General features: G+C 31.0%; 1 protein-coding gene across 1 annotated transcript; it reads left to right on the top strand.

The window, feature by feature from the left end:
• The first annotated feature begins 1,031 nt into the window (after positions 1–1,031).
• On the top strand, positions 1,032–16,806 carry LOC127279810 (protein Wnt-1). The gene is made up of 4 exons (XM_051302403.1): positions 1,032–1,912; positions 8,515–8,777; positions 14,006–14,280; positions 15,478–16,806. Exons 1-4 carry the CDS (start codon positions 1,806–1,808, stop codon positions 16,027–16,029), a joined length of 1,197 nt encoding a protein of 398 aa, XP_051158360.1. The 5' UTR covers positions 1,032–1,805; the 3' UTR covers positions 16,030–16,806.
• Positions 16,807–27,101: the final 10,295 nt, after the last annotated feature.

Raw genomic sequence — 27,101 nt, forward strand, 5'->3', positions numbered from 1 at the left:
TATATAGATGTATAATACTCGTTTGGTTTGCTATCTGACGTTTGTTACATTTTATGACGTCAGTCAAAAGTAAACATAACCTCAATTTTTCTCTTTGCCGGCAACCTTATTTATTATTATTTTATGTTTGAATTCTATGTCCAGCAAGAAGTATAAAAATAATTCTCTGACTTTTTCCTAACCTTCTTCCCACTTTTCTTTAATATTAAAAAAATGGAAAGTATCAAATATTACAAAGTTATATCTTCAAGATAATAAAAAACATTTTACTTATTAGCATTATTATTTTACCCTGTTGGTGATTATTTTTTGATAAATATCTATCTAATATATTATTTCCTCTCGTAAGTATAGTCTCTGATTATGTAATAAATTGCTTATTTGTATTTTCCTTTTAAAAAGTAATTTGAGCTAAACATAACAACACATGTCCTACAAAAAGTGAGGTTATGACATTTCTTTGACGTTTGTGACATTTGCTACGTTTGCGACAATTTGTAGAAAACCTCGAGTTTGTTACATTTACCCATCCCTGACTATATCCTTATAAATGTTAACCTGAGAAATTTTTCAGCTTGTGCGAGACAGCTATTCAGGATTCGGAAAATTCTCACCACACTTCATTAAAATTATGAAAGAATTTACAAATTATTTGTTTGTTCCATTATTATTTTAAGCGTTAATTAACTTGATAGCAACCTCCAAAGCAAAGAAAGGCGAAATCTCATATACGAACACTCGATGATTCCAAAGTGGATATCAAAATGACTTTAATGGATATCAAAATATGAAATACTGTTATTAAATGTTGAAGTTATTTTTTTGAAAAATTTATAGTTTGTACATGAGATTTTACTAGACAGAGAGACAAAAGTTAATGAAGGAAAATAGTAACAAGAGAATCAGTTGGTTGAGAAAATAAGGGGAAGAGGGCTGGACTAAGAGGCGGAGCAAGTTTCGATCTCTCTCGGGGGTCTTGTGGACCTTAGTGGGGGTTGGGTCTCTCATGAGATCAACTTTTCTGCGGACTGACGCGTGCAGTCGATAGTCGAGAACTATACTTGAGAGTATCGTCAATGTGCGTTGTACAGACCGGTTTGTACTGAAAGTCATTGAAATTCGAAGAAACTCGCTTTGCAGTGATCAAATTAATTTAATTAATTATGTTTCAAGGCTTATTGTGCCAAAACTTGACGCCTAAGTGAATAAGCAATCGTCGTGTATTTGAGGCAACAGGTTTCTGGTCAGCATCTGGGGGCTGGCAAATATCTTCTCCCACTACTTTTTGGCTTAATCAAGGGAAGCACTCCCCCCGATTTACTCAGGGTGAACATCTATGCCACGGGCCAAACGTACTACAGTAAGACACGGGCGTCTTAAGAATAGAGAACCGTTTTTCTATATATGTGCTCAAGTAACGATTAAAATCTTTTAGCTTAATGATTAAGAATATCTCGTTCTTTCTGCTTTGCACTTAACATTCTGAAAGTTTCATCAGCTCTAATGCAAGAAACGGTCGTGTCGTGCGGAAAAAGTGATGCTGTTAGCAAAATAGTCTACAGTTAGATATCTGAATTTTTGTGTCCACTTTTAAAAATTTTTAAATGCTGCTTAACGATTTGTTCGTTGCCTACGTTTCGAAATGTGTTTTAAGTCTTTAGAATGAAGCAACTTTCTAGTGCAGTATAGTATATGAAGCAGGAGCAAGTTCGCAATGTTGATTCGAAATTTAAAATACCTGTGAGTGCTGTTTGGTGAAATTATTCAAAGAGAGTAATAAATCCCAAGTTAGTGACGAGTTGCTGATGAACATGAGGCTTTGGCTGGTACTCGGCGCACTCGCGGTAACGATGCCCACGTTACCAGCTGAGATCAGTAGAAATAAAAACAGAGGTCGAGGATCTATGTGGTGGTAAGTGAAATGTTTGTAATCATATTCATAAAAAAATTCTAGTACTTGAATACACATTTATTGTATAAACACATATTGCTGTATTCAATTTGCGACGGTGATGCAGTCACCCGCAAAGTTTTTTTGGTGCATCGACTTTTTAAATGCTTTGCCATATATGCGGTTGAATTAGCATGGAACTCTTATTGGTATAAGTCTTATTATAAATATTAATATTTATAATAAATTAAAAAGTTAAAGTTTCGTCCCGCTCTGGATAATAGTAGTATAGTACATTCCAAGTTGAATTTCTACGGAAATTGTTCTATATAGAATCGTATCACGTGGGTCCCTTTATTTACATTTAACAATTTTTTAAAATAAAAATCACATATTACACGCTTTTTAAATGAAAACGGAAAAAATACATTACTGGTGGCAGCTATGCCCGTGAACAATAATTTTGAATGAACAGTAATAGTGACATGATTCATGAGTTCACTGTCTTTGCGGTTAGCAGTTATTGTTATTATGAGGAAGTTAGAAATTTTATGCATTATATTGTTATTAAAAAAGATATTTTGTACGATGAGTTGTATAAAGCAAGTGGATCCAGGCAAGAGTTTTAAAAGAACCCTGATGGGGAGGAGGGCATCCATTAGAATAAATTAAAATCATACTGTGATCTCTTTTTCTCTCATAAATAAATATAAGCATTGGGGGGGGGCAAAGACCCTTATAGCTGTCCCAATGCACTGTGAAAGCAAAGGTCATGGGAACATGGTTCTTGCGCGGCAGGACGAAAAAGAATTAGATGAGTCTCTCCGAAATTACATTAGAAAATTAATATGGATTATCAGATTAACATCAAGTTGAGTAAATGCTTCGAAGGGTAGAGAAAAAAACTCACAGCGCATGCAAAAATTAAATTACTAAATTCAGGCTGTGTAGCCTTAAGAAGTTTCATCTCAATTTCACATTTTTGTATTTTTAAGAAAGTTATAATTTTTAATTAAAAAGTTTTTCAGTAAAAGTATGAGCAATTTTATTTTTAACTCTTTGAATCGTTAAATGTTGCACTTATGGATGAGGATTAAAAATTTCTCACAGTAAAAAAGGATAGTATATATAGTTCTGCCGACGATTGGACCAAATATCACTCTATATAGTTTGGCCAACGTAAAACTTTAAAGTTAGTTACAGTCGTGTAAAATTTGTTTATTGCATCAGTTTACCCGACGGTTGATTAAAATCTAGATTAAGTTGGGTCATCTTTATTGAACCCTAAGGCCGAATTTGCGGCCTCTTGTAATAATTGTCAAAATAAAGAACATTGATATAAAGTTCTATAGATTAACACTTTTATTTTTTCAATTTTATACAAATTCACGTTTTTGAACAAAATTGAACCCCAGATCAAAAAACTTTATTTTCGTTCGGATGCACGCGCTATATATATGTATATACTCGACTAACGCGTCTGTATGATTATAAGTTCATGTGATCAATGCAGTGCTAATTTGTTGGCTGGATTTCTGGTAAAATGGAATGACCTGAAATTTTGTGATAATTTATAAAATATAATGAGCATGGACAATGATCAGAGATCAACTTGAGTAAATACATATTAATAGCAAATTTCACATTGTTCAAAATAATTCTTCCGTGATTCATTTCCATAAGTTTTCATAGAGGAAAATTGTCAACATGTGTTATATTCTAGAGTTTATAATATATATATATATATTTAGACCCTACTTTAACTATAAAAAGTATAGAGTAAATTTCCCTTTCTTTCATGAGAAGGCGTAAATTATAAGGTTTACATTTTTTGAAAATTATTGATAATTATATACGCAAATTCTGTATATACTCTTATACTTTCATCGTATATATACTCCTAGATGATCCTACGTTGAAAAAAAATTTAGAAAACTGTCCTAAGATCTTAAGCAGTTTGCAATTAACTATACCGATAGTTGACGACATACGCGAAATGGAAATCTAAAAAAAAAACCTTTTCGATGAAATTTTAAGTCAAATATCTGTGAAATGTATAAAGATGTGTATATGTGTGAAAAAAGTGGATGTTTTAAAATTGAAATCCAAAAAGGACTCGAACGATTCCAGATATTTGAAAAAATTTGACTTAATTTCTGTAAATGGGCAAAAGAAATGGATGAAACCTATAAGTATACTCTGCTTTTAAATTTCAAGTACTTAGAAACTTTGAATTTCGCGGAAATAACTCGGAGAACTTCGAAGATCTTTGTTTATGTCATACGAAGACAAGCGGTTACATTTCTGACAGATTTTTGGAAACAACAAACAAAAATCAAGTTTTCGAATTTTCGTTATTAAATGAAAAATATTTCTAAGGATCAAAGTAAAAAGTTAAAATATTATTGTTTAATTATGTTTTGTGATTATATTAAAGATAAATATATGTGTAGATTTGGATACATGAATAAAAATAGAGGTAGTAATGAAATTTGTTTATGTTTTTTTTTAAATTGTGGCCTGCGTAAATTCTTTGGGATAATGGGAGAATTGTGGCAGGTAAGAGAGTTTTCGTTACCTCGTTATGGCTTTTCTTTATTCCTTTGAAAATTTAAGAAGATTTAGGTATAAAATTTAATATTGTTTCATATATTTATACTCTCTAAATTCGAATCAGCGAAACGTCGCTACACTGAGAAAACTGGAGATTCAAATTCAGAGGTTCAACAAATGTATGTTTTCCTTTATTATTAAAGAGAGTTTAATAGTCCTTCTAGAATGATTTTTGAATAGATAAAAGAAATCTGCTTGTATATTCTGTTTTATTATATTTAGAGGGTTAAATGCTGCGCAGAAAGTGTGAACTAGCGCTGATGCGCGAACGTATTTATTTCTCAATCGAATAGACTGAATTTTGGGGTTAGGTTGCCATATTTATTCGTTCCGTGTACGATAAGAAAGGGATTTCTCAAGATTGATAATTTGTCCCTTTGCCATGAACTCATTTTCCCTCCAGGAGAAATGGCTTAAATATATCTGTGAATGGTGTATTTCATTATTTAGATTATTTTCCAATAGCTAACTCTCAAATATAAACTCTTTATCCCTCCAAATGTTCACTTCAAACCTCCAGCTTTCTCAGTGTAATTTGCAGCTATAAGTATGCAGCTGATTGAAACAGCGTATATTTGAAATAGTGTATATATGCACTAATTATCAATATATATATACGCTGCTTGAATCAGCTGCATACTTATAACTGGATTTTCCGCTGATTCAAGAGTATATATTGCAAAGAATCTATATAGTGTTTTATTATCTAACTGTGTTATTATTAAATATTTTAATGCTAAAGAAGCTGTAAGTCTTTTTTATGTCTTAAATACTTTGTAAAATGTTTATCTGTCGAGAACTATTGACAAAATAAAAAAAATATTTAAAGAAAATAGAAATTATATAATTTTATTTGAATTTCAAGTAAGAGCTTAAGTAAGGTAATGGGAAAAATTCATTTTTTTAGAAAATTTTTTTTTTGCAAATTTACTTTTTTTTCTTAATTTCGAATTAATTATAATTAAAGATAAATATATAACAAAAGGAGTAAAAAATGACGATATGTATACATATCGTAAAGGCATTTATAACTTTGCCCAAGAATAAGTGGACAATGCGGCACATAGTACATATTCTCATTTTAAGAATAAAATATACTAAATTTAAGTATAAAATATTCTTAAATATGCGCCAAGAATATATTCTTATTTTCGGTTTACGGGTTTTTTCTGTGAATAACTGGACTTTGTCGACAATGCTCAGTGACTATATGTGGACTTGCCCGGTTCTTGAACATGCAGTATGTGTATATTAAATACTATATTTTTTTATATATATATTATTTTTTAGTTTTAGATACTTATACAGTGTTTCAATCAAAATTTAAGGAGATCTTTTCAAATTTTTGTTTTGAAATTGTGAATTTTATACAGATGTAAGAAAGTAGAGTACAAAAAGTATGTACATATATATATATAACTATATCAATAACTTTCAATTGTAACATAGACCCTACTTTACGGATTTTTATTGATGAAAGGAAAATTTTCTCTAATAGTTTTTTGAGTCAAAGTATAAAGTCCAAATAAGTTACAAACATACTTTATATATAAATTTTATACTGCAGATATATATTTATATGGTCGATTTTCTCACGAAACTGAGTATAATAAATCGTCGAGCGCTCGGATGGACGTTCTGATGGTAGTCGGGTAACAGATGAAAGATACTTTATATATCTTACACTCATTAAAATTCACATATATCTAAATATCTTACCTTCTAAATCTAAATAAGTGAAAATTCACATAGAATATATGTAAAAAGTCTTCCACCCATGAAATAATTGCGTACATACTTATTTTGGAGTGAAAATCACTTTTTTTAAGTGTACGTGTACAATGTCTGAAAACAAAGGCAGTTTATTTATTTTTCAGAACGTATGTTGATCTATTTTTTAAAAAATGTTAGGATATCGAAATATAATGATATTTAATTTTACCAGGTTATATTTGACATTAAGAATATATTGAAATGAAAATAAATCGCCTGATAGGAAGTATGAGAAAAATGAAGAAAAGAGTGTGCGGATGAGGCAACTTTAGGAGATTCACTAGCCAACGTGAGTTACAACCGATATCCTAACCGGTCCAGAGCACGATTTATTTATGGACATAATACTTATTGAATGGATCGTATAAGAGCATGTACATGTGCTGATTCCACAAACGTCCAGGAACATGTGCCAGTGGATATTACAGAGTTTAGAGGTTTCGTAAAGTTGTGTAACCGAACGAATGTCCGTACACGTGGGTGTATGTATGCTCACGTATAGTCCTGTTTAGGTTTTACAACGACTATGTGCAGGTACTGTATGCCATGAGTACAACGATGGTCGAAGGGGTAAACCATAAAAAAATCGAACGACTCCATAAAGCATCAGAAGTGAAGCGTAAAAAACGAAGGACCTATTCCATTCTTCTTCGATGGTTCGAATTCTTTCCGCGATCGATTTACAAGTAATCCTGCATTTCTTTTAAAGTATAGAATCAGATCTGGCGACATTAAAAGAAGCACGCTGCTAATATATGATTCGTTGAGTTGATGAATGATTCCTTTTGCAACCAGAGAGGGTCGCATTACGTTTAGTTGAATGTTGAACATAATATATATTATAATGATATGTGTGTACGCATTTATAGTCTCTGAAGAAATAATTGGAAATGGTTAACTTGTACATATTTTATAAAAAGTCAATGTTATAATTATGTGCACGAAAACATATATATACAACTGCAATTTTTCTTCATTTTTGTATATACTCTTCTTGATTAATTATAGAACACTTAAGTTCTGTTTAACGCGCGTATTTGTAAAAAGGAGAATTTATTTATCAACTCGAAACGAAAGTATTAACTGATGAGTGTGATATGTGTGTTATTAAAACAACACATTATCCCTATACCTGATTAAAACTGTACACCCATATTAATCCATTTAATTAATATATATCTATATTGAATATTCCCTTTCTTGATTTTTTCTTTCTGTCGCGGATTTTTGAGTTTAATTTTAGGTTGATTCAAAACTATGACTTTATAGTTTGTTGTACTTTAGATCCGAGCTAAAAAAAATAAATTTAGGCTCTTAACTTCGTTACGCAGTTTATATTGCGATTTGAAACTTGATTCAGAACATTTGTGTACCAAGGAGACAAACTAAGCCGTTTTGCGCCTTGCGATTCTTGTCTTCAACTCGTGTATTGTAAAGGTTTACTCGACGCAAAATAAGGAAATTATGTGCCTTTAAGGTGCACATAATGTAACAAAAGCATGATTACAATAGTATTTTTGTTATTTTAAAACAGTGAAATATGAGGTTAGGCGGTGGATAGGCGAAAGTGCAATGCGCGCAACTAGTCAATATTTATTAATGATATTTAAAACATCCCACGTTAAAAGTAAGCAAATGCGCATATCCACAGTACGTTAAAGACCACTTTTAAATATATATTTAATATATGTATATTATTATTGTTTTGGCAAGTAATTTTTGATGTACATGTATAATAAAAAAATGAACTATTCTTGACGTATATTTATTTACAATGATCACGTTTAAAATATTATTATTATTATTTGTGAGAAACGTGGCTTTCGGCGATCTTTTAAAAAATGCAGATAGTTAAATTTGTTGAAATTCACGTTCCAACCTCTTCATTAGTACATAGCCGCTATAAGCATTTTAAAACTCTCCCTCAAACAGTAGTCGTGCATCTGTTCACTTTCGAACAATTCATTCCCCTCTAATTGTAACACATAAGGCAATAGCAACTACTTCTCTTCAAGTGCAGACACCCATAAATAAAAAAACTATCCATCCGCGCGTTGCGAATGAACGCGTTAAATTTTTCGAGGATCTTATCCTGTTAAGTCTGCAGCGATATATTTTTTTTATTTTATACGGACGAGTTATATTAATTGCAACTGAGAAAATTTAAAAGTAGAAACGAAAGAAAACAAATATAAATAAAGCGATAAATTTGAAAATAAAAGTAAATTATCTTTCAGGGGTATTGCAAAAGCTGGAGAGCCAAATAATCTATTACCAATGTCTCCAACATCTCTGCATATTGAACCAGCAGTTTACGCAACGCTCAGAAGAAAGCAGAGAAGACTTGCGAGAGAAAACCCTGGGGTTCTTAGTGCAGTGAAGAGGGGTGCTAAGCAGGCTATCCTAGAATGCCAGCATCAATTTCGTAACCGTCGATGGAATTGTTCAACTAAGAATTTTCTTAGGGGAAAGAATCTCTTTGGCAAAATCGTCGATCGAGGTGAGATAAAAAACTCTCTTCTTTTTGTTTAAATTTGTTATTTAATATCTGTTTCGTAAATAGCTTCCATTTCTCTGCTATGAATTGATCTGGAAAATGGATTTTTTAATTTACTGCGAAAGTTAAGGATGCGGCAAGTAGAAAGGTTTATAACCCTGTCGTAAAGAACGATAAGATAGACTGGTTTCACGTGCGACAAAAACATCCCATTGTTCAGCAGTATAATGGTTGCTGGTGGTATCTCTGATTTAGATTTACGGACGAATAGTAGTTGGACAAGCGAGGGTCGCGAACCAAGTGGTGGCGAGGTAACCGTCGATCCGTTAAATTTGCAAAGGGAAAATCTATCACCTTGCAAACGGTGGCACTGTGCGAATACTGTGAGCATAGAGTTTATTTATATATGTTGAGTGCTTTAAAAAGTTGACTTACTTATTTTAAGAATAAAGCACGTTATTTAAAATCTGCACACGGAAAAACTTTGTTTAAGAATTATTCCTGAATTTGTTCAGGAACTGAGGATATGAGAAAAATTCTTCAAAACTTACAGAAAAGTAAAAAAATTATTCAAGAAAATACATGTATTTTTATTATGAATTTGAAAGACTTGTTGTTAATGTCGCGATCGGAATATCTCGCAGTCACTGGGCTCTGAAAGATTCTTGAACTGTTTTAGAAGACGTAGTACAGTAACCAAGCGCTAGACAGAGATTGGTTGCGTCAAATATGTTTCCAATGTATAATACCATAAGCTGCTAAGGTAGCTGAGAGACTTAAGGGGGAGATTTTGGAGTCTCGAGGACGTGGGTTCGAGTACTCATACAGTAAATTTTTTTTCTCGCAAACGTAAAAAATTATTCTAAAACGAGTTCAAGAATTTCTGTAGTAAGTTTAGGAAGTTATCTTGAAATTCTCTGCAATTCTTATATAATTAGCGCTTAGATTTTTTCAAAGAAATATTAATAAGATTACTTAAATTATTTTCATATCCTCAGTTCCTGAACAAATTTAGGAATAATTCTTGAACAAAGTTTTTCCGTGTGCAAATAAATTGGAGTACTTTTGTACTTTTGTTTTAAAATATAAACTATAACATATTATTGAAAAGATGTTTCACCTCAAATTTAGCTATCTTAAAATCTGTTAATTTCAATTTGTCTATCTTAAATCGGATTTATTTTTTAGCTGCGCTTAGACAGAAAGTTTGACTATTTTTAATATATAAAATACGTTCAAGTCAGATGAGTAGTAAATTTTGTACGTGGTTTTTATGAAAATAATTACCCCTAAAACATCCATGCGCACTCCAATCGCTCAGTAAGTGAACATTTTATATATATGTAATTCCTCACTTCATATTTTGCAAGTAACACGGTACATACATACACCTATAATATATACATATAGTGTTTGAACGCACCGTATGAATTTTTCAATCACAATCTCGTATTGACAAATGCTGATATTTTATAGTTTGCGCCAAGAGAAAGATATTTTTGGAACAAATATTTATTTAATTTAAAATTTAAACATATTTCATATTTGTCAAGTGTGAATAATTAATTATAAATATATATATTTTATTTGTAAATTAAAATCAAATATGAATTAGATATATTTTTAATGAGTAAAGTTTTTAAACATATTATTTTTTGTTAAATCATAATAAGATTTTTTTTGAAATAAATTAACTAATTAAACTAAATTAAGTTGAAGAAAGCAATAAAATCCATTATTATATTTAAATTATAAAAATAACTTTTCCTCAGTGTGATATATACATATATATAATATAATTTAAATATTTCTGGATAGGTACAAAAGTACAAAAGACTTTCACAATGAGTATTTTCGTAAGCTGGGTGTCGTTGGGATTACTTAATCAAAACTTTTTTTAAATTGTTTAATAATTACATTTTCACATCTAGACTTCTAGCCAAAATTACATTGCTAAATTTTATTATAAATTTTTAATATTTATAATTTTGAAGCAAATTTACAATATATTTGATTTAATCAATACGTATCATTTAAAAAATAAGTTCAATCAGTGTTTAACTGAACCGCATACATAAAGACATGTCTTATATGGAACTCGGCTGGTTTTTATTGAGGCGTTACACAGCTATAAATCGACGTCTATGATGTGCTACATGTGTCAACGACACGCCAGTTTCTTATGAAAACGTGAGTCGAATTTAAAGTGAGCTCCATACGATCCTTATAGTTACTCAAGAAACACACAACATTCTTTCAACTTATGCGTTGTTTTTATATTTATAAATGAAAATAACATTGAAATTATAATCTTTGATAATTATACACATTTCACTTCAGAATTATATTCTTCAAAATGATCTTGATATGTCTCATTTTAATCGAGAGGGATCATGTACGGAAAAAATTGCACATTGCTTTTACTTAAAAATAATCTTATATTAATGTGTAAGAATTTTTCTTCATTTTCTACATCTTATCAAAATTGCACAGAAATTACCTGAACTCAAAATGAGTTGATTGCAGACTCAATTTGAATTGCAACAAAAATGAGTCAGTATGATGACGTCACATTCTATGTCGTTTAGCATTGACTCATTTTTATTGCACTTCAAATTGAGTCTGATTGATCTATTCACTTTGAGTTGAGGTTTTTTCTGTGTGCTCTCATCAAATTAGGTATATATCATTTAACTTAGCACGACATAATCTTTATAAAATTTTGCGGTGAGAAGATTATTAATAAATATTGTCATTTTTAAAAAAACAACCTCTATATGCTTGTCAGAGAGTACTGACATAGGCGGTAGCAATAATTTTTGGCGATTTTATCTCCATAAAGTTGTTTCACGATGTCGCTCAGGGCGATCTTGACCAGCAACGAGATAGAGGTCACTCGCTTGGACTAAGCTGAAAACTCAATCCGGCTTGGAATATGTTCTTCTCATATTTACAAAGGCAGGAAGGAAAAAGAGACATAAGTCGACGGAAATAGAGTTGTTTGGATCGTGGTGACAAGCACGTTATTTAAAGAAAGTGTTAACTGAATGAGTTGTTATCACTTGTATTATTTTATATGTGCGATAATTCATCAATCAAATAATTTATATATATATATATATAATAAAATGAAGAGAAATATGCTATATATCCATAAGAGCTGAATGCAAAATTTATATATCATTATCCTTATTTCAAGAAAAAAAATTTTAAACTCTGAAAATGTTGATGAATAAGAACTGTCATCTGCCAACTCGTCATAATTTCATTGAGTTGTATTTATATTTTTTTCTCTGTGTAAATTATTGTCTTTTCGTCTCATTTTATAAAATTTCTAAATGAAAGCAATCTATTTATAATTATTATTGTTTTTAAAGATATGCTTGATTTTGTTATTGTTGATAGCCTCAATGTTAATTTACTTTTCTCATAAAATACTCAAAGAATTGAGCTGATATTTTGTGGAGAAGTCTAAAATATGATGAAGAATCTGTTATCGAAAAATCACATTTTCTAATAATTTCTCAATTTTTATGATAATTAATTTAACAAATTATCACACTAAATTAATTTTCTTGCATCTATTAATGATAGTTGTAGAACATTGTTTAAAAATATGTTAATAATTGAAAAGATTTAATTACATGGTCAATTTTTATACCTGCCAACTTAACCAAGACATAATTATTAAGAGAGAAGGACAGATCGTGAGTCGTGAAATTTTTAGCGTGATAAAAGCCAGCAGAGAGGTTATTAATAGGGCTTATATTCACAGACATTTGCTAAAGCCTCAGCTTTAGGTACCGACCGATAAATGTCGGCTGACATAAAACCTCTGAAACACCTGTTGACAAGTCAAGCATTATATGTACACCTCTATACCGGTTCGTTCGGAATTTCCAGCTATGATGTTTGCTCTCGCTCGCATTGCACCTCCTCTTGCATGCTTGTTTGAACACATTGATAAAGTCAAACTATTTATTGTGCGCCTGTGAATGAAGAGTGATTGCGAACATGCGGAATATTACATATTAGAAGCGTTTTTCAACTATTTGTGATTTGAACTAAATTATAATTTACTTTTTTTTAATCTTATAGGCTTAAAGTAATTATAGTTCACTCCAACGATCTACACTAACCTTTTGGTCCACCACTCTATATTCGACGTGCGCGCAGACAAGAAGATATTTATAAAAAATGGTCTAATGCAATATATATATATATATATATATATATATATATATATATTTAAAATATTTATTATATATATTTTCTACTTAAAAGTGAATAAAAATTTCATATATATTTTTAAGAATTTCATACCTGATTTCTGAGGTCAAATTTATACATATTTTAGCATCCAAACTTTTTAGTAACATTCTTTAAAAGAAGTTGTATATTTTTTCATAATATAAATGGCATTCGATAATAATCGAATGCCATTTCAGTATTATACCCTGTCATAAGTTGTCTCGGTCATGGTAAATTCAGTTATCATTTCAAACAATATCTGGAACCAGTCAAATTTAACGGATGGATTGCTCTGTAAGACATAACAAAGCGGAACGGCGTAAATTTTAAAATGTAGTTGTCACTTTATACCTAAGCGAGTGTATAGGACGAGAACTTTCATTTCTATGATGATTTTCTTATTCTACTCACTGATGGCCACTGACTGCTAACTATTCTACTTGACTTCCCCCCCCCCCTCTCTCTCTCTCCTTTTCCATGGGTTTAAATGTTTCACACACCAGATTACTCTTATGTATAGAGATTAAGAAAATCGTTTGACATAGTTCTTTTTCTTCCTTTTCTTTTCTTTTACAAATATAAGTATACTACTACCATTTTTAATACATCTACTTTCAAAAAGAAAGACCTGCTACCGTCAAAAGACTATCTTGTGACGAATGCGGATCTCAGCTCGAAATTAGATGCGGCCCACCTTCGCTTGAAAAATAAGATGTAACCGCGCGTGATTTCTTATTTTTTTCATAGACATCTTATGCGCAAACCCAGGTCAAATTTTCTGATTATCACGCAACGGCGTTTCTCGTATTTTTAAGAGTATTTCATTTTTAGATTTACAAGTTGAGAAAATTTTCTATTATAACCAGCAGCATGTACACATGAAAGACTAATTTACAAAAACAGTTAGTAGGATTAATAAAACTATGTTTTGCAAAAAATTGCTTTTTTAAATAAATCAATACCTAATTACTTTGTTTCAGGATGCCGAGAGACAGCTTTTATTTATGCTATTACTAGTGCTGCAGTAACACACAGTATTGCAAGAGCGTGCAGCGAGGGAAGTATCCAATCTTGTTCTTGTGATTATACACACCAATCGAGAGCTCCTTCAACAATTCGGGATTGGGAATGGGGAGGATGCTCCGATAATATTGGTTATGGATTTAAATTCTCTCGAGAATTTGTTGACACCGGTGAACGTGGACGAAATTTGCGAGAGAAGATGAATCTGCATAATAATGAAGCTGGCAGAGCAGTAAGTTTCTATCTATCTTATACGCACTCAGGAAAAAATCATTTGAAGTAACCAAATTATTATTCTATGCGGATGAGAGAAGAATACAATTATGACTCTCATGAAAATGAAATCCAGAATCATAAATTGACTATAAAAATAAACAAATGTTGCTCATTATGTTTACCTAATTATTTCAGATTTACTAAATGCTTTATTTAATTATTTAAAAATTATTTCATGCTTCAACTTTTGAACATATATTCTAGTTTTGTATTATTCATTCATTTATTTATTTTAGTTTTGTGCATCGTGATAAATTGCAAAGCCAAAATAATACTAAAAATAAGTATTTCATATAAAACAAAAGCTTTGCACCCAAAAGTAGCTGCAAATCATTCAGCATTCCACTGATTCAAATTTAGAGAGCCTTGCCTCAATAATTCCGTACATATGGTTTGTTAATTTGGTTGCCGGCAGATTTTTCGTAAAATACCTAATGGATTGAGCTGGAATTTTGTGGAGAAATCTAAAATATGATGAGGATGGGCAATTGAATTAATTATTAAATAATACTTGTAAATTGTTAGAAAATTCGAACAGTCCCACCCCACATTTTCAGTTCATATATTCAGTCTATTTTACGAGAACTTTCGCACGCGGGGGAAGCTCGAGGAAACCATGAAAGTTGTTGAATCTTGCGATGCAATATTAAAAAGTGGACATTGCGGGTCAATATGCAATATATTTCTCTAAGCCGAAACTTTTTAATCTTGCATTGCCCCAACAGTGCACCGAAATTACATTGGTATGCATTACATGTTTGTGCAACAAGTTTTGACATCTTGAAATGCGATAAAAACCTCAAAATTGTCTTAAGTAAATCTGAAAACTTGCTATACTTAAAAGTAACAATAATTGTATATATACTAGCGAATATTATCCATTGGGTCCCTGGCTCAAAATTCCATGCGTTTTTAATGAGGAATGGAATTTATGTTTACACAAATAAAGTAAGTAAATTGAATTGTTTGTTTAAGTCAAATGAATTTTTTCCCTGAGTGTGATTCGCTCTTCGCGTGATATATATTTAGGCTTGACATTTCACGAAGGAAATTGAGAAATTCTCACTTTACCACTATAATGCGATTAGCTTCTATAAATATTTGTACATATTGATTATGTGATAAAATTATAAATGTGCTTTTTTCGTTGCAGCACGTTTCTGCAGGAATGCATCAAGAGTGCAAGTGTCATGGTATGTCTGGTTCCTGTACAGTAAAGACTTGCTGGATGAGGTTACCAAACTTCAGAGTAGTAGGTGATAATCTTAAAGATCGTTTTGATGGTGCATCCAGAGTGATGATTAGTAACTCGGATAGATTGCGTGATAATAGCAATGCGATTATGAGCAATTCAGCCAGTAATTCAGTTCATGGGCATGGTTTAGGGAGGAAACATAGATATAATTTTCAATTAAAGCCATATAATCCAGAACACAAACCTCCGGGGCAAAAAGATTTGGTGTACCTTGAATCTTCACCGCCATTTTGTGAAAAGAACTCTAAACTAGGTATTCTTGGTACTCATGGAAGACAGTGTAATGACACTAGCATAGGTGTTGACGGTTGTGACCTCATGTGCTGTGGCAGAGGGTATAAATCACAAGAAATTATTGTTATAGAGAGATGTAATTGCGTATTTCATTGGTGCTGTGAAGTTAAATGCGACGTTTGTGCGATAAAGAAAATGGTACATACTTGTTTATGAGGTTAGATTGTGTCATCGTTGTCTCTTTTAACTTCTGATGACAAAAAAAGAGAAAAAAGTAAAAACAATATATATTTATACAGCAAAGTCAATGTAGAGATAAATTGTATCGCTTCATAGTCTATATAAAGCAGACGAGATTAACCGGTTAAATCGGTTTCGAGATTATTATTATTATTATTATTACTATTATTATTATTATTATTATTATTATTATTATTATTATTATTATTATTTTATTGTACAACTTGAGTCAAAAGTGTAATGACACATAGCTAGTATAAGGAGAAGAGTTTTTAATGTTAACTCAGACTCCAACAATGCCCAGTATTATACGAAATAAATAACTATTTATTACGATGTTTATAGACGCGTACTAAAGACTGAACGGGAAAGCATTTTATACATTATAATTTAAGCATTAAGAGAGTAATTGTCTCGAAAACTAAATATTCGAGTTGCCATTGTATATACGATTGTTAATATCTTATTGTAGTTTCGCATTCGGCTTTTATTTTAAGAAACTTCAAGTCTATAATGTGTCCTGCGATATGTGAACCAAAAGGATACTTTCGAATTAATTTATTTGACGAGAAGTAAAAAACCAAGTAGTAATATAAGTGCAAAATTGTACATAGTGATGTTAAAAAGGAATTAAATGTGTATATAGACATATAATATTCTCCATGCCAGTTGGCTTGTAAATATATTTAACAATACACAAAATAAAAAGGCAATTAATTATTTCTTAAAGGAAATAAAAATGAAGAAATTATATTAATGTGTTTTTTTAGATTCCTATCCAATATTCTTAATAGTCACATCTTAATTCTTTTTTATTTGTTCACACATTTCAGCTTGTAAATTATAAAAGAAGAAATTATAAAATATAATATTATAGGTACATATTTCATTCACACAAAAAACCTAGTCTCATTTTTGTTGCAACTCAAAATGAGTCAATGCTAAACGACATAGAAAGTGGCGCCACCAACCTGACTCATTTTTGTTGCACATCAAAATCAGCCACCTACACGACTCATTCTGAGTTCAGTTTTTTCTGTATTTTTATCGTATTTGAATATATAAATAATTTTTTGAAAATGAAATAAAAGTTGAAAAAATTATTTGAATAATTGTTTTGTTTACTCTCTAAATCTGAATTAGTAAAAATGTTTACTAATTTAAATTAATGACTCACTTTTTGCTTATGAATTAGTAAAATTTTACTAATTGTTAGTAAAAGTTACTAATAATTAGTAAAATTTTACTAATTCATAAGCAAAAAGTGAGTCACTAATTCAAATTAATAAACATTTTTACTAATTCAAATTTAGAGATTAAAAAATGTCATAAAATGCTGTAAATGTATTTTCACTATTTTTTTTTTAAATTTTAAATATAGCAACCAGGCCTGGCCCTGGTCGGGCCCATAGTAATTTACTAACCCGGGGCCAGAACAGGAAATTGGATTGGGGCTAGGTCGGTAATCGGGATGAAAAGTGGCAATTTCTGCACGGGTAATAAATGAATTCTCATAAATTGTACGACGAGTAATAAAATAATTAATATATTATAATGTAAAATGTAAATTAGTAGTTTAATGTTAAATCACGCATTAATTTTCATATTTGGTTTAAAACTATTTGGATTCATTATGAAAAATTTGAAAAATGCAGAAAAATTGAAAATTTTTTTCTGATTCACTTTATTTTTATTATAAAATTTTAAAAAACTTTTTACACATTAAGGGGGGAGTCTGGTCCATGTGGTCGAAAAAATCAATTTTTTTTATTGTTTAAATATATATATTTCTAAACATGTGGAGAATGCTCTCCTATTACACAGGCACACAAAAAATAAAAAGTTGTTTGGCCGAGACACTACACTAGTCTATTTTCATGTATTTTTTCACGCTGAATCCGAATCCGAAGTCAGAATTATCAGATTGGCTCTTATTTTTGAGATAAACTCAAAAAACTGCTCAGAAAGAAAAATAAAATCAAAAAGTTAAAAAATTTTTGAATGTCACTGCGATAGTGTAATTCCATGTATTTTTTGTCGCTGAATCCGAATCCAAAGTCAGAATTGTTAGATTCGCTCAAATTTTTGAGATAATTGCAAAAAAACACAAGTAACAAAAAACTCAAAATACTCAAAATCAGTTTTTTGGAATTATCTTCAAAATTTGAGCCAATCTGTCAATTCTGACTTCGAATTCGGATTCAGCGTGAAAAAATACATGAAAATGCACTATCGTAATGTTTCGGCAAAAAAAATTATCTGTGCCCCTAATTCAGAATTTTTATCAGTTTTTGGCGATTTTAGCTCAAAGAAATTTTTTTTTGCCGAAACATTACGATAGTGCATTTTCATGTATTTTTTCACGCTGAATCCAAATTCGAAGTCAGAATTGACAGATTGGCTCAAATTTTGAAGATAATTCCAAAAAACTGATTTTGAGTATTTTGAGTTTTTTGTTACTTGTGTTTTTTTGCAATTATCTCAAAAATTTGAGCGAATCTAACAATTCTGACTTTAGATTCGGATTCAGCGACAAAAAATACATGGAATTACACTATCGCAGTGACATTCAAAAATTTTTTAACTTTTTGTTTTTATTTTTCTTTCGGAGCAGTTTTTTGAGTTTATCTCAAAAATAAGAGCCAATCTGATAATTCTGACTTCGGATTCGGATTCAGCGTGAAAAAATACATGAAAATAGACTAGTGTAGTGTCTAGGCCAAACAACTTTTTATTTTTTGTGTGCCTGTGTTATTGTTTTAACAAATTCGAACTGCAAATATAGTTAAATATTGTTATAAGCGGAGTGCATCAAGTACGTATACCGCAAAAACCGAAAACTTTAAACGCGTTTTTCTCGAAACTATGTTTTTCAAATTGGCGGGATTTATAGCTTCACAGAAAAAACCTGAATTCAAATTGAGTATAGATTCTATACTCAATTTGATTCGCAACAAAAATGAAACTGGTTGTCTCATTTCGAGTTCTAAGGTAAAAGTATCAAAATGAAACAGGCAAGTTTCATTTTGAGAAAAAGAAAAATGGAAAAATATTGTGAAATAACGAATAATTTTGCACAAAAACATGAAATATAATAATTACAAAGAAGTAAATAACACGCTAGACTTAATATATTTGATTAAAAATTGCTTGTAATCGCGTAATAAAATAATAAAGGAAATATGTTTTTAGGTTAGAAAAATGAAAACATGTGTTTTGACAACAGGAACGGTACTGCCAACTTAAATAATAGCGGTAAATTTAAAAACTTATGAAATTAATTATTATCTACGTAAATAATAATAAATAATTTTTATTTAAAAACTTCTAAATATTCGTACTGGTCAAAATAATCTTTCTGGTGTTGTTGAAATATTAGAAACAATAATTGAAATACAAAATTACTCTGCTTATGATGCCAACTTAGAAATCTGAAATTCCAGCCAATATCATTTTGAATAACATGAAGTTTGTCCCATATTCATTTCGATACCCAAAAGAAAATGAGTTGCAACAAAAATGAGTCCAAGTTTTTTCTGTGTTATCAAATTTTCAACCGATTTACTTCGCTTACCCCTTAGGCTTGACACTAATATACATATATTTATATAAAAAATAATTTTTCTTAAGTTTTCTTCTACATATGTTTCTTTTTGTGTAAAAAAATTTTATGTAATAAAAATATATAATTTTATTGAAAAAACACATTGGATGAAACCCTCGGCTGCACCAGACTCTCCCCTTAAAAAGGACAGTCTGAAGTACTAAAAATCATTAACAAAAAAATTTTTGGTATATTTTGTTAGAATGTAAAGGGCGATAAACGCGACGTTTTATTCTTAACGTGCTTCGCGGTACCTACAAAGTCTGTCGCCCTCCCTATTGGTAAAAAAATTCAAAAGACAGGTAAAACTTAAGATTCAATAATTGTAGTGCTTTTACCTACAATTACCTTGAAAAATCAAAATTTAAAAAAATTACACACATTTTTCCAAAACATTGAATAAAATGTCCTGTTTTTCTCGCCATTTTCTAGTTAAAAATAAAATAATTTTTTTTTAATTTTGTAGGTATAAATACTAAAGGACATATTTTTTCAAAATATGCATAAAAAAGAAAGAAAAAATAGCCATCCGATTAATGTCAATCATTTGAAGAACGCGTATTTAAAGATTTTCCCTTATTTGATTATACATAGGTATACATACACTATGTAAAATTTTTTAGAATTTGATAGTAACCGGAGTTGGGAGTAAAATTTTTAAAGTTAATATCAACTCCAAATGTGAGTCAACATTAGATTAACTCTAAGAATTAACTCATCCCTGTGCTTCAACTCCAAAAGAGTGGGATTTTTATAGAGCCCGGTCGGGAGTTAAAATCCATAAAATCTATAGCTTTTTTTTACAATATGTACATATATTGTGCTGTAACTTTTGTTAGGAGTTAAATTTCGTCATAAAATTTGAAACCTGTATTCTAGACACATTATAAGGATATCAAAAAGCCAAAAAAATTTATTTCATGAGGAATCCCTCTTAAAACACTGGTTTGTAGTATATCTATATAGTTCTAATCAAGCGAGATATCTGCGTGGCTTTTTTACCACGTATATTTACAGACCCAAGATCTGGTGTTTTACGTGAGTAATAGAGTATTTTTTAAATATTAAATTAAAAATATTTGATCACAATTTCATAATACTGGGAATTGGTGTGCAAATGAGTCACAGCTTTTACCGTTGCTATATTAATTTATTGCACCTAGACTAATTATATGATTAGTGCGTCGTCTTTTGTTCAGTGCATTCCAGTCGTATATGTAATTTTTCACTGCTCTATATATCATACACTGAAAGTTGAAGTTGATTGAAAAGAAATGACTTGGAAAGCGAGCGACTGAATTGAACAACTTCATAAACTTGTAAAGAGAATATCGTGGGAGGCCTGATGAGTGGCCTGTGCAACTCAAAGTAGTCTGCTAAATCTGGTTCTTTATTCTTTATCTTCCTCTCTGTTCCTTCTTTCCATCTCATCTTCTTTTCATTTCTTCTTTCAGTCTCCTTCTCTTTTGCTCTGCACGCGATGATAACGCAGTGGAATCTGGAAGGAATCCCTGTTCTTGGGATAAAAGGATTCTGGCCGCTTCGGACAGGCATCTGCGCTAATGGTTCCAACACCCTTTTGCTCCTAACGCAACCAAGACCACCTACGTCCTTATCCGTCCTTCTCTTTCTCACGATTCAATGTACTTCGTGCACTCATTCGAACGCTCAGCTCGCTCGTGAGAGGTAGCTACGCTAATTAGGTCTTGACGATGACTACTCTTTCCTTCCATCTGCCTTTACCAAGTATTTCGTATATTCATATTGGAAGATATAATATAATAAAGATGTTATGCTGTACATTAATCTCACTTGAAAAATTTTACTCACAACAAGAACTAAAATATTGTTAATTTAATGAAAAAGAATCTGTTGTTTCAAAAAATGATGCCATTACTTTTTTCATTAAAACTTGTATTTCGAAAATAAACCAATACAATATATTTGATCGGTTTCCGTAGATATAAGAAGCGTTTCACATGAACCACACGATTTAGATGAAGAAATTTAAATATACACTGTAAACAATTTGGAAAGTTAATGGCAACCGGAGTTAGGAGTAAAATTTTTGGCATTTAAAATCAGCTTGGCATCAACATCAAAAGGGTGGGACTTTTTAAACTTCCTTTTTTACAGTGATATATGTACATATACATTCTTGCTATCTGGGTTTCTCTTGAAATCGTAGATTATACTTATCCTAGTGAATCAATTAAGCAGTGGAAATTTTACAGTTATATACAAAAAAATGTCCTGGAAAAACGAGAATAGATCAGAACGGGGGGATTGAAGCACAAACATCAAAGACACCGCTGCTGTGAGAAGTGGTCAAGATTCTTGTCTTATGAGCTGCGAGTCTCTTGTGGAAAGAATTTGTTTTAAAATCACAGTTCACTCACCGCATTTATGGATATACACACGTATTCAACCTTAACCTTGTAACCCGTGGATTTAGAATTATTTTGACATATATTTGCTCTGAATCACATTGTTCAAATCAAGTTGAAATTTTGTAAAAATGAAAAAAGAGAGAATTTTTAAAAAGTTTAACAAAATTAAATCTGATGAAAATGTTAAAAAATGAAAAAATTCTCTTTCTATATTCTCTCAGTTTTAGTAAAATTCCACTGATTTGGTACACTTATATAACTGATTAGCAGTTAAATTTACTGATTCAAATTAAGAGAGTAAATATAAATATATGTACCTATATATAAAACTGCAAAAAAGAAGTTAGATTTTAACTCCCAACGATACTCTATAAAATTCCCACCCTTTTTGGAGTTAAAGCAAAAGTAGTTGAAGCTAGTTAATCTAAAGTTCCCTCGCACTTTTAAAGTTAATTTTTATTCAAAAAATGTTTTCGTAACTCCGCTTCCAAAATTTGTTCAGTGTGATTTAATTACAATTACCAGGCCTTTGAAATGTGTAGTTTAGGCGATTCAGATTTCGGGAATACATGTACTGCGGTTAAAGTTGATAAAAATTTGAAAAGTTACTTTCATGTTATACGAAAAAGTATCAGACTTGTGTGGAATCTTGGGTCACATTACGGTGAATTAATAAGAATTTGATATAGTGATGGCGATAAAAGAAACGGGTTCGAGTAAAAAGAGGCATGTCTTGCATTTGCACGACCGGGTTCCAATCTCTTCTTACTGCCATCTGGCCGAGCAAAGGCCGTTATGCAGCGCGAATACTAAGTTTGGAGGTGGATAATGTCACCGCGGTCACCGCGTGTCTTTATCGTTCTCCAACTCTCATAACCTCCGAATGTTTTTGTCGCCTCTATCTGATGAAAAGATGCCAGGTCTAACATCTGAGCTGATGTGACAAAACTAAACCAGTAGAAACGATACATTTATAACACATATGTTTGGTATTTGTCATTTAGTCTAACTATTTAATGTATTTTTAAAATATATTTATCATTTTTAGTAAAAAGCACAAATTGAAGCAAAATTTAACATATTTCTGGTTTACGAATAAAGTTTGATGAACTTATGCGATTACGCAGGTCAAGTGTAAATATGTAACCGACTTTACTCTCTTTTGTTTCTGTCAAATTATAAAAATGGATTTGATAGCGACATACGAATCTGATTCGGAAACAAATAAATCAGAAGCAGATTATTGTAAAAAAGGTGAAAGAAATAAACATATTAATATTCTATTATTACATTATTGTATATAATTTAAAAATAAAATTAAAATGAATTTTTTTTTAAATAAAGTATAAGCTATATATGAATTTGGTTGGGTTTTTTTAAGGATGTCAATAATTTTTCTCTGAATGCAGTTAGTTGTTACACCCGTCACTCGTTGCCAAAATTGCAATTATGCGATTAGGTGTTGAAAGATTTCCAATGTAAATATAGTTGTTTAAATGAGTTGGAACTTATAATACTTTGAAAAGCAGCATTAAATATACACAACTCCAGTGTTAACCCAAATTTCAAAAAAATTTCAGATTTGCTGTTATGCCTTTTATCAGCCACAGAATTATCCAAAAAATTAAATACAAACTTTTGACCACATTTTCTAAACTTATTTTAATCAGAAAATATAAACAGGGCATATTAAATTCTATAGTTATATTAAGCAGAATATATTTTTGGAATATATACTTTCACAAAACTAAAAATTTGTCTCTTTTATACCTATAATTAAATTATGAATAAGTATATATTTTTATCCTTTGTACAGTATAAATTTATAGCTATAGGAATCATCGTGTTGCACTATATATATATATATATATATATATAGCATTAAAAACTAGAACAAAGGCGATGACTCAGTTATTTTTTATGCTTCACTTTGTGAAATGTTGAAACCTAAAAAATGTAACTCAAGTTTTATATTTATCGATGCGAGTCAATTAATTTATCGTTCTTGCGATTGACAAGAAACTAAGCTATGGATACATCGTAGTGGAATGGTAGGAATCTCTTACCGGTTGTAGTATGTCGTTGTTGTCGTCGTCATCCAAGTCCTTCTCGTGGGAACGAATATCGGCAGAAGCTCAGGACCACACTGTCGAATTATCGGTGTTTTGGCATGTTATAAGACTCGGCCTTCTCACTCTAGCGCGGCTTTTGGGACTCCGCGGAATCCGCGACTGTGGGAACGTACGGGTCCACTCTCCCGGGAACCATGTTCCATCTTGTCCAAATGTATCTTTTTCTTCTTCTCTCAAGCCCTTTTATTACTTCTTTTCTTCTATAGGTATTCTTAGCTTAACCTACTATGCAACATCCTAAATTCCCCTGTAGCATCAATGTTTTTATACCTTTCTATAGAAAATAAAACAATATAAATTATTATCAAGTCTTACACAAATTAAAATAATAAGAATTTATAATTGATTTGTGTTACATATAGAATATTTTTTGGGTACACGGAAAAAATTAATTCAGTAGATTTTACAGAACTATCACGGAGTAGCGGATACAGCTCTTTACGAAACTGAGTGTTGTAAAATGTCACTAAATATTCAGGATAAACTTCAGAAATATTCAGTATAAACAATGAAATTTCTGTAGTTTATCCGAAAATATCCATCACATTTTACAAAACTCTGTTTCGTAAAGAGCTGTATCCGCTACTCCTTCACAGTTTTGTAAAATATACTGAATTAATTTTTTCCGTGTAATATTCGAATAGCTATATTAAGTATATTGTTCAAAAATTATTTAATAAATACAATTTGTATGTTTTATAATTTTTTAATAACATATTTTTAAGAATTTAAAAAATGTTTACGATTGTAGAGAATGTTTCACTGATTAAAATAAGCTCTTGGTTTATAAAAATTGGATAAAAATTATAATATAAAAATAATTGAATGTAAATTAATTATTGATCTAATTGATCTCGAATTTTTAATCAAATCAATCGCCCACATAATAACACGGCTTCTTGCTGTGAGGTTCTGTAAGGATATCTGTAGGACTTGTAAGGTTACCGTGTAAGCCTGCAGTAAACATGAGGTCATCTTAAAACTTGCGCCTCGCTGTAAGATTTTGGTAAGCTCACACGGTAAGGTAGCTGTAAGGTTACTGTAAACATAGAGTAATATAAAAATATATTAAATATAATTTATATATTTAAAAAGTAAAAGTTTACAAAACAGGAGTTGACAACCTGGGCCTCATTTCACTTTTTCACACGGGAGTTTCTAGGGAAGAGTGAAGGAAACGGGTTGCACAGAGCTTTAGTTTTCCATGAGCGGTATGTAGAATAGAATATTAATTACTCCAAATTTCTCTTTGATTGAACATGTTGACTTTTCAACTGGAGACCGTCGAGTGACTTATATGCGCCAAAGTTTAGTAAAGTGTGTTGTAAATAATGTTAAAGCTAAAGAGAAGGAAGTTTAAAAAGAAGGAAAGATAAGCGCAAGTTAAAAAATTAAACCTAAACCTGAAGGCTTCGTCGGACCTACCGCCGTGTTGTATTCTGCGGGGCTCATAATTATATGAGACAAGGCCGAGTATCTCAAGAGAGGCGTCAAAATCGCCCTTAGCACAACGCTGGCCATTATCGAAATTGATATTTTATTGAGTGCCTCGCTGTAATCTCAGGTTATTGAGTTATTCCTTCGTAATAACGAAACAATAATAATGTTTTTAATATACCCAATATTTAAACTGAAAATTCTGTAATCGTATATTCTTAGTGTTTTTTAGACTTTCTCATAATAATTTAATTAACGCCAAGATTTAAATTGAATAGCATCATAACCTTGTAAATGTAAGCTTATAGTTATATATTTACAGATTCCATACAGGTACATCACTTGAAAGCGATTATATATATAAATATATATATATATATATCTACACTATATGTATATGTATATTTGTGTGTAAGTGTGTACAGAATTCTTTCATCGAATCTTGGTTGCCACTACATTCTCTTTCTATCTTTCTTAACCGTTAGTTTATTTCAACTTCTTTCGTCTTCGTTCTTTCCTTCGTATTTCTAAAGGCGCGGAAAAAATGTTTGCGGTCGCAAAACAAAATGTCACGTAATTATCAAGGTAGGTGTTCCCCAGAGACGGTCAGGACGATAGCTTTGCCGAACAGCAAAAAAGCAGTGAGTGGCTGAAAACCAAGGGGATCGTAAAACGGGCCGTTTACAGACACAGCTTGCAATCAGCACAGTTGAGTAAGAGAGAAAGAAGATTTAGATGGAGGCGTTTCTCGTCGCCAGTCGCTCCGCTCTGACGCGTCGTGACTGTCAGGCGTAATTTTCTGGAAAAAAGAAGGCAAACTCTTTCTTTATACGTTAAATTCATTAGGTACACACAGAAAAGTGGATTGTAAAAAACTTTCAGAAACCAGATATAAAAAAGGAAAATATATTGCAACAATTTCTAAACATAGAGGATATTATATAAAATATAGACACAACCAGAAAAAATAATCTGAAAGGAAAATTCCTTTTCTAATATGTTGAGACGCAGTATTATTATTTTTCTTAGAAATAAAATTTATTCCTATTTTAGAATGATTTATTTATTTATCTAACAATAAAATTGGTATACACGGAAAGACAAGTAGGGTTGCACATTCATTTACATTATTCTATCAATCAAAATGTCCTATTTATGTACATATGTGTTCCTAGCAGGTCTTACAAGCATACAGAAAATTGTGAGGTATTAAAATAAGATGCAACGCTGTTATTTCAATAATAAACTGGACTGAAGAAAAAGCGTTGTCAATTTTCTCTTATGGAAACTTTCGTTTTCTTAAAATAAAAAAAAATAATTTCAACCGAAATTAATCGTGACCGAATTGGGTGTCTGAAGATTGTTATGAAACGCCTTACCCGATTTGTCCTACAAGACGTACTCACATTTCGGCGCTGCATCGATCAGGAACAGTTCAAGCAAAATAGGGTCCCATCCAGTCTGGGAAATGATAAAATGAAACGC

The sequence above is a fragment of the Leptopilina boulardi genome, unplaced genomic scaffold, assembly GCF_019393585.1.
Source record: "Leptopilina boulardi isolate dan_hultmark-lab unplaced genomic scaffold, ZJU_Lbou_2.1 LbouV2_223, whole genome shotgun sequence".
Taxonomy (NCBI): Eukaryota; Metazoa; Arthropoda; class Insecta; order Hymenoptera; family Figitidae; genus Leptopilina; species Leptopilina boulardi.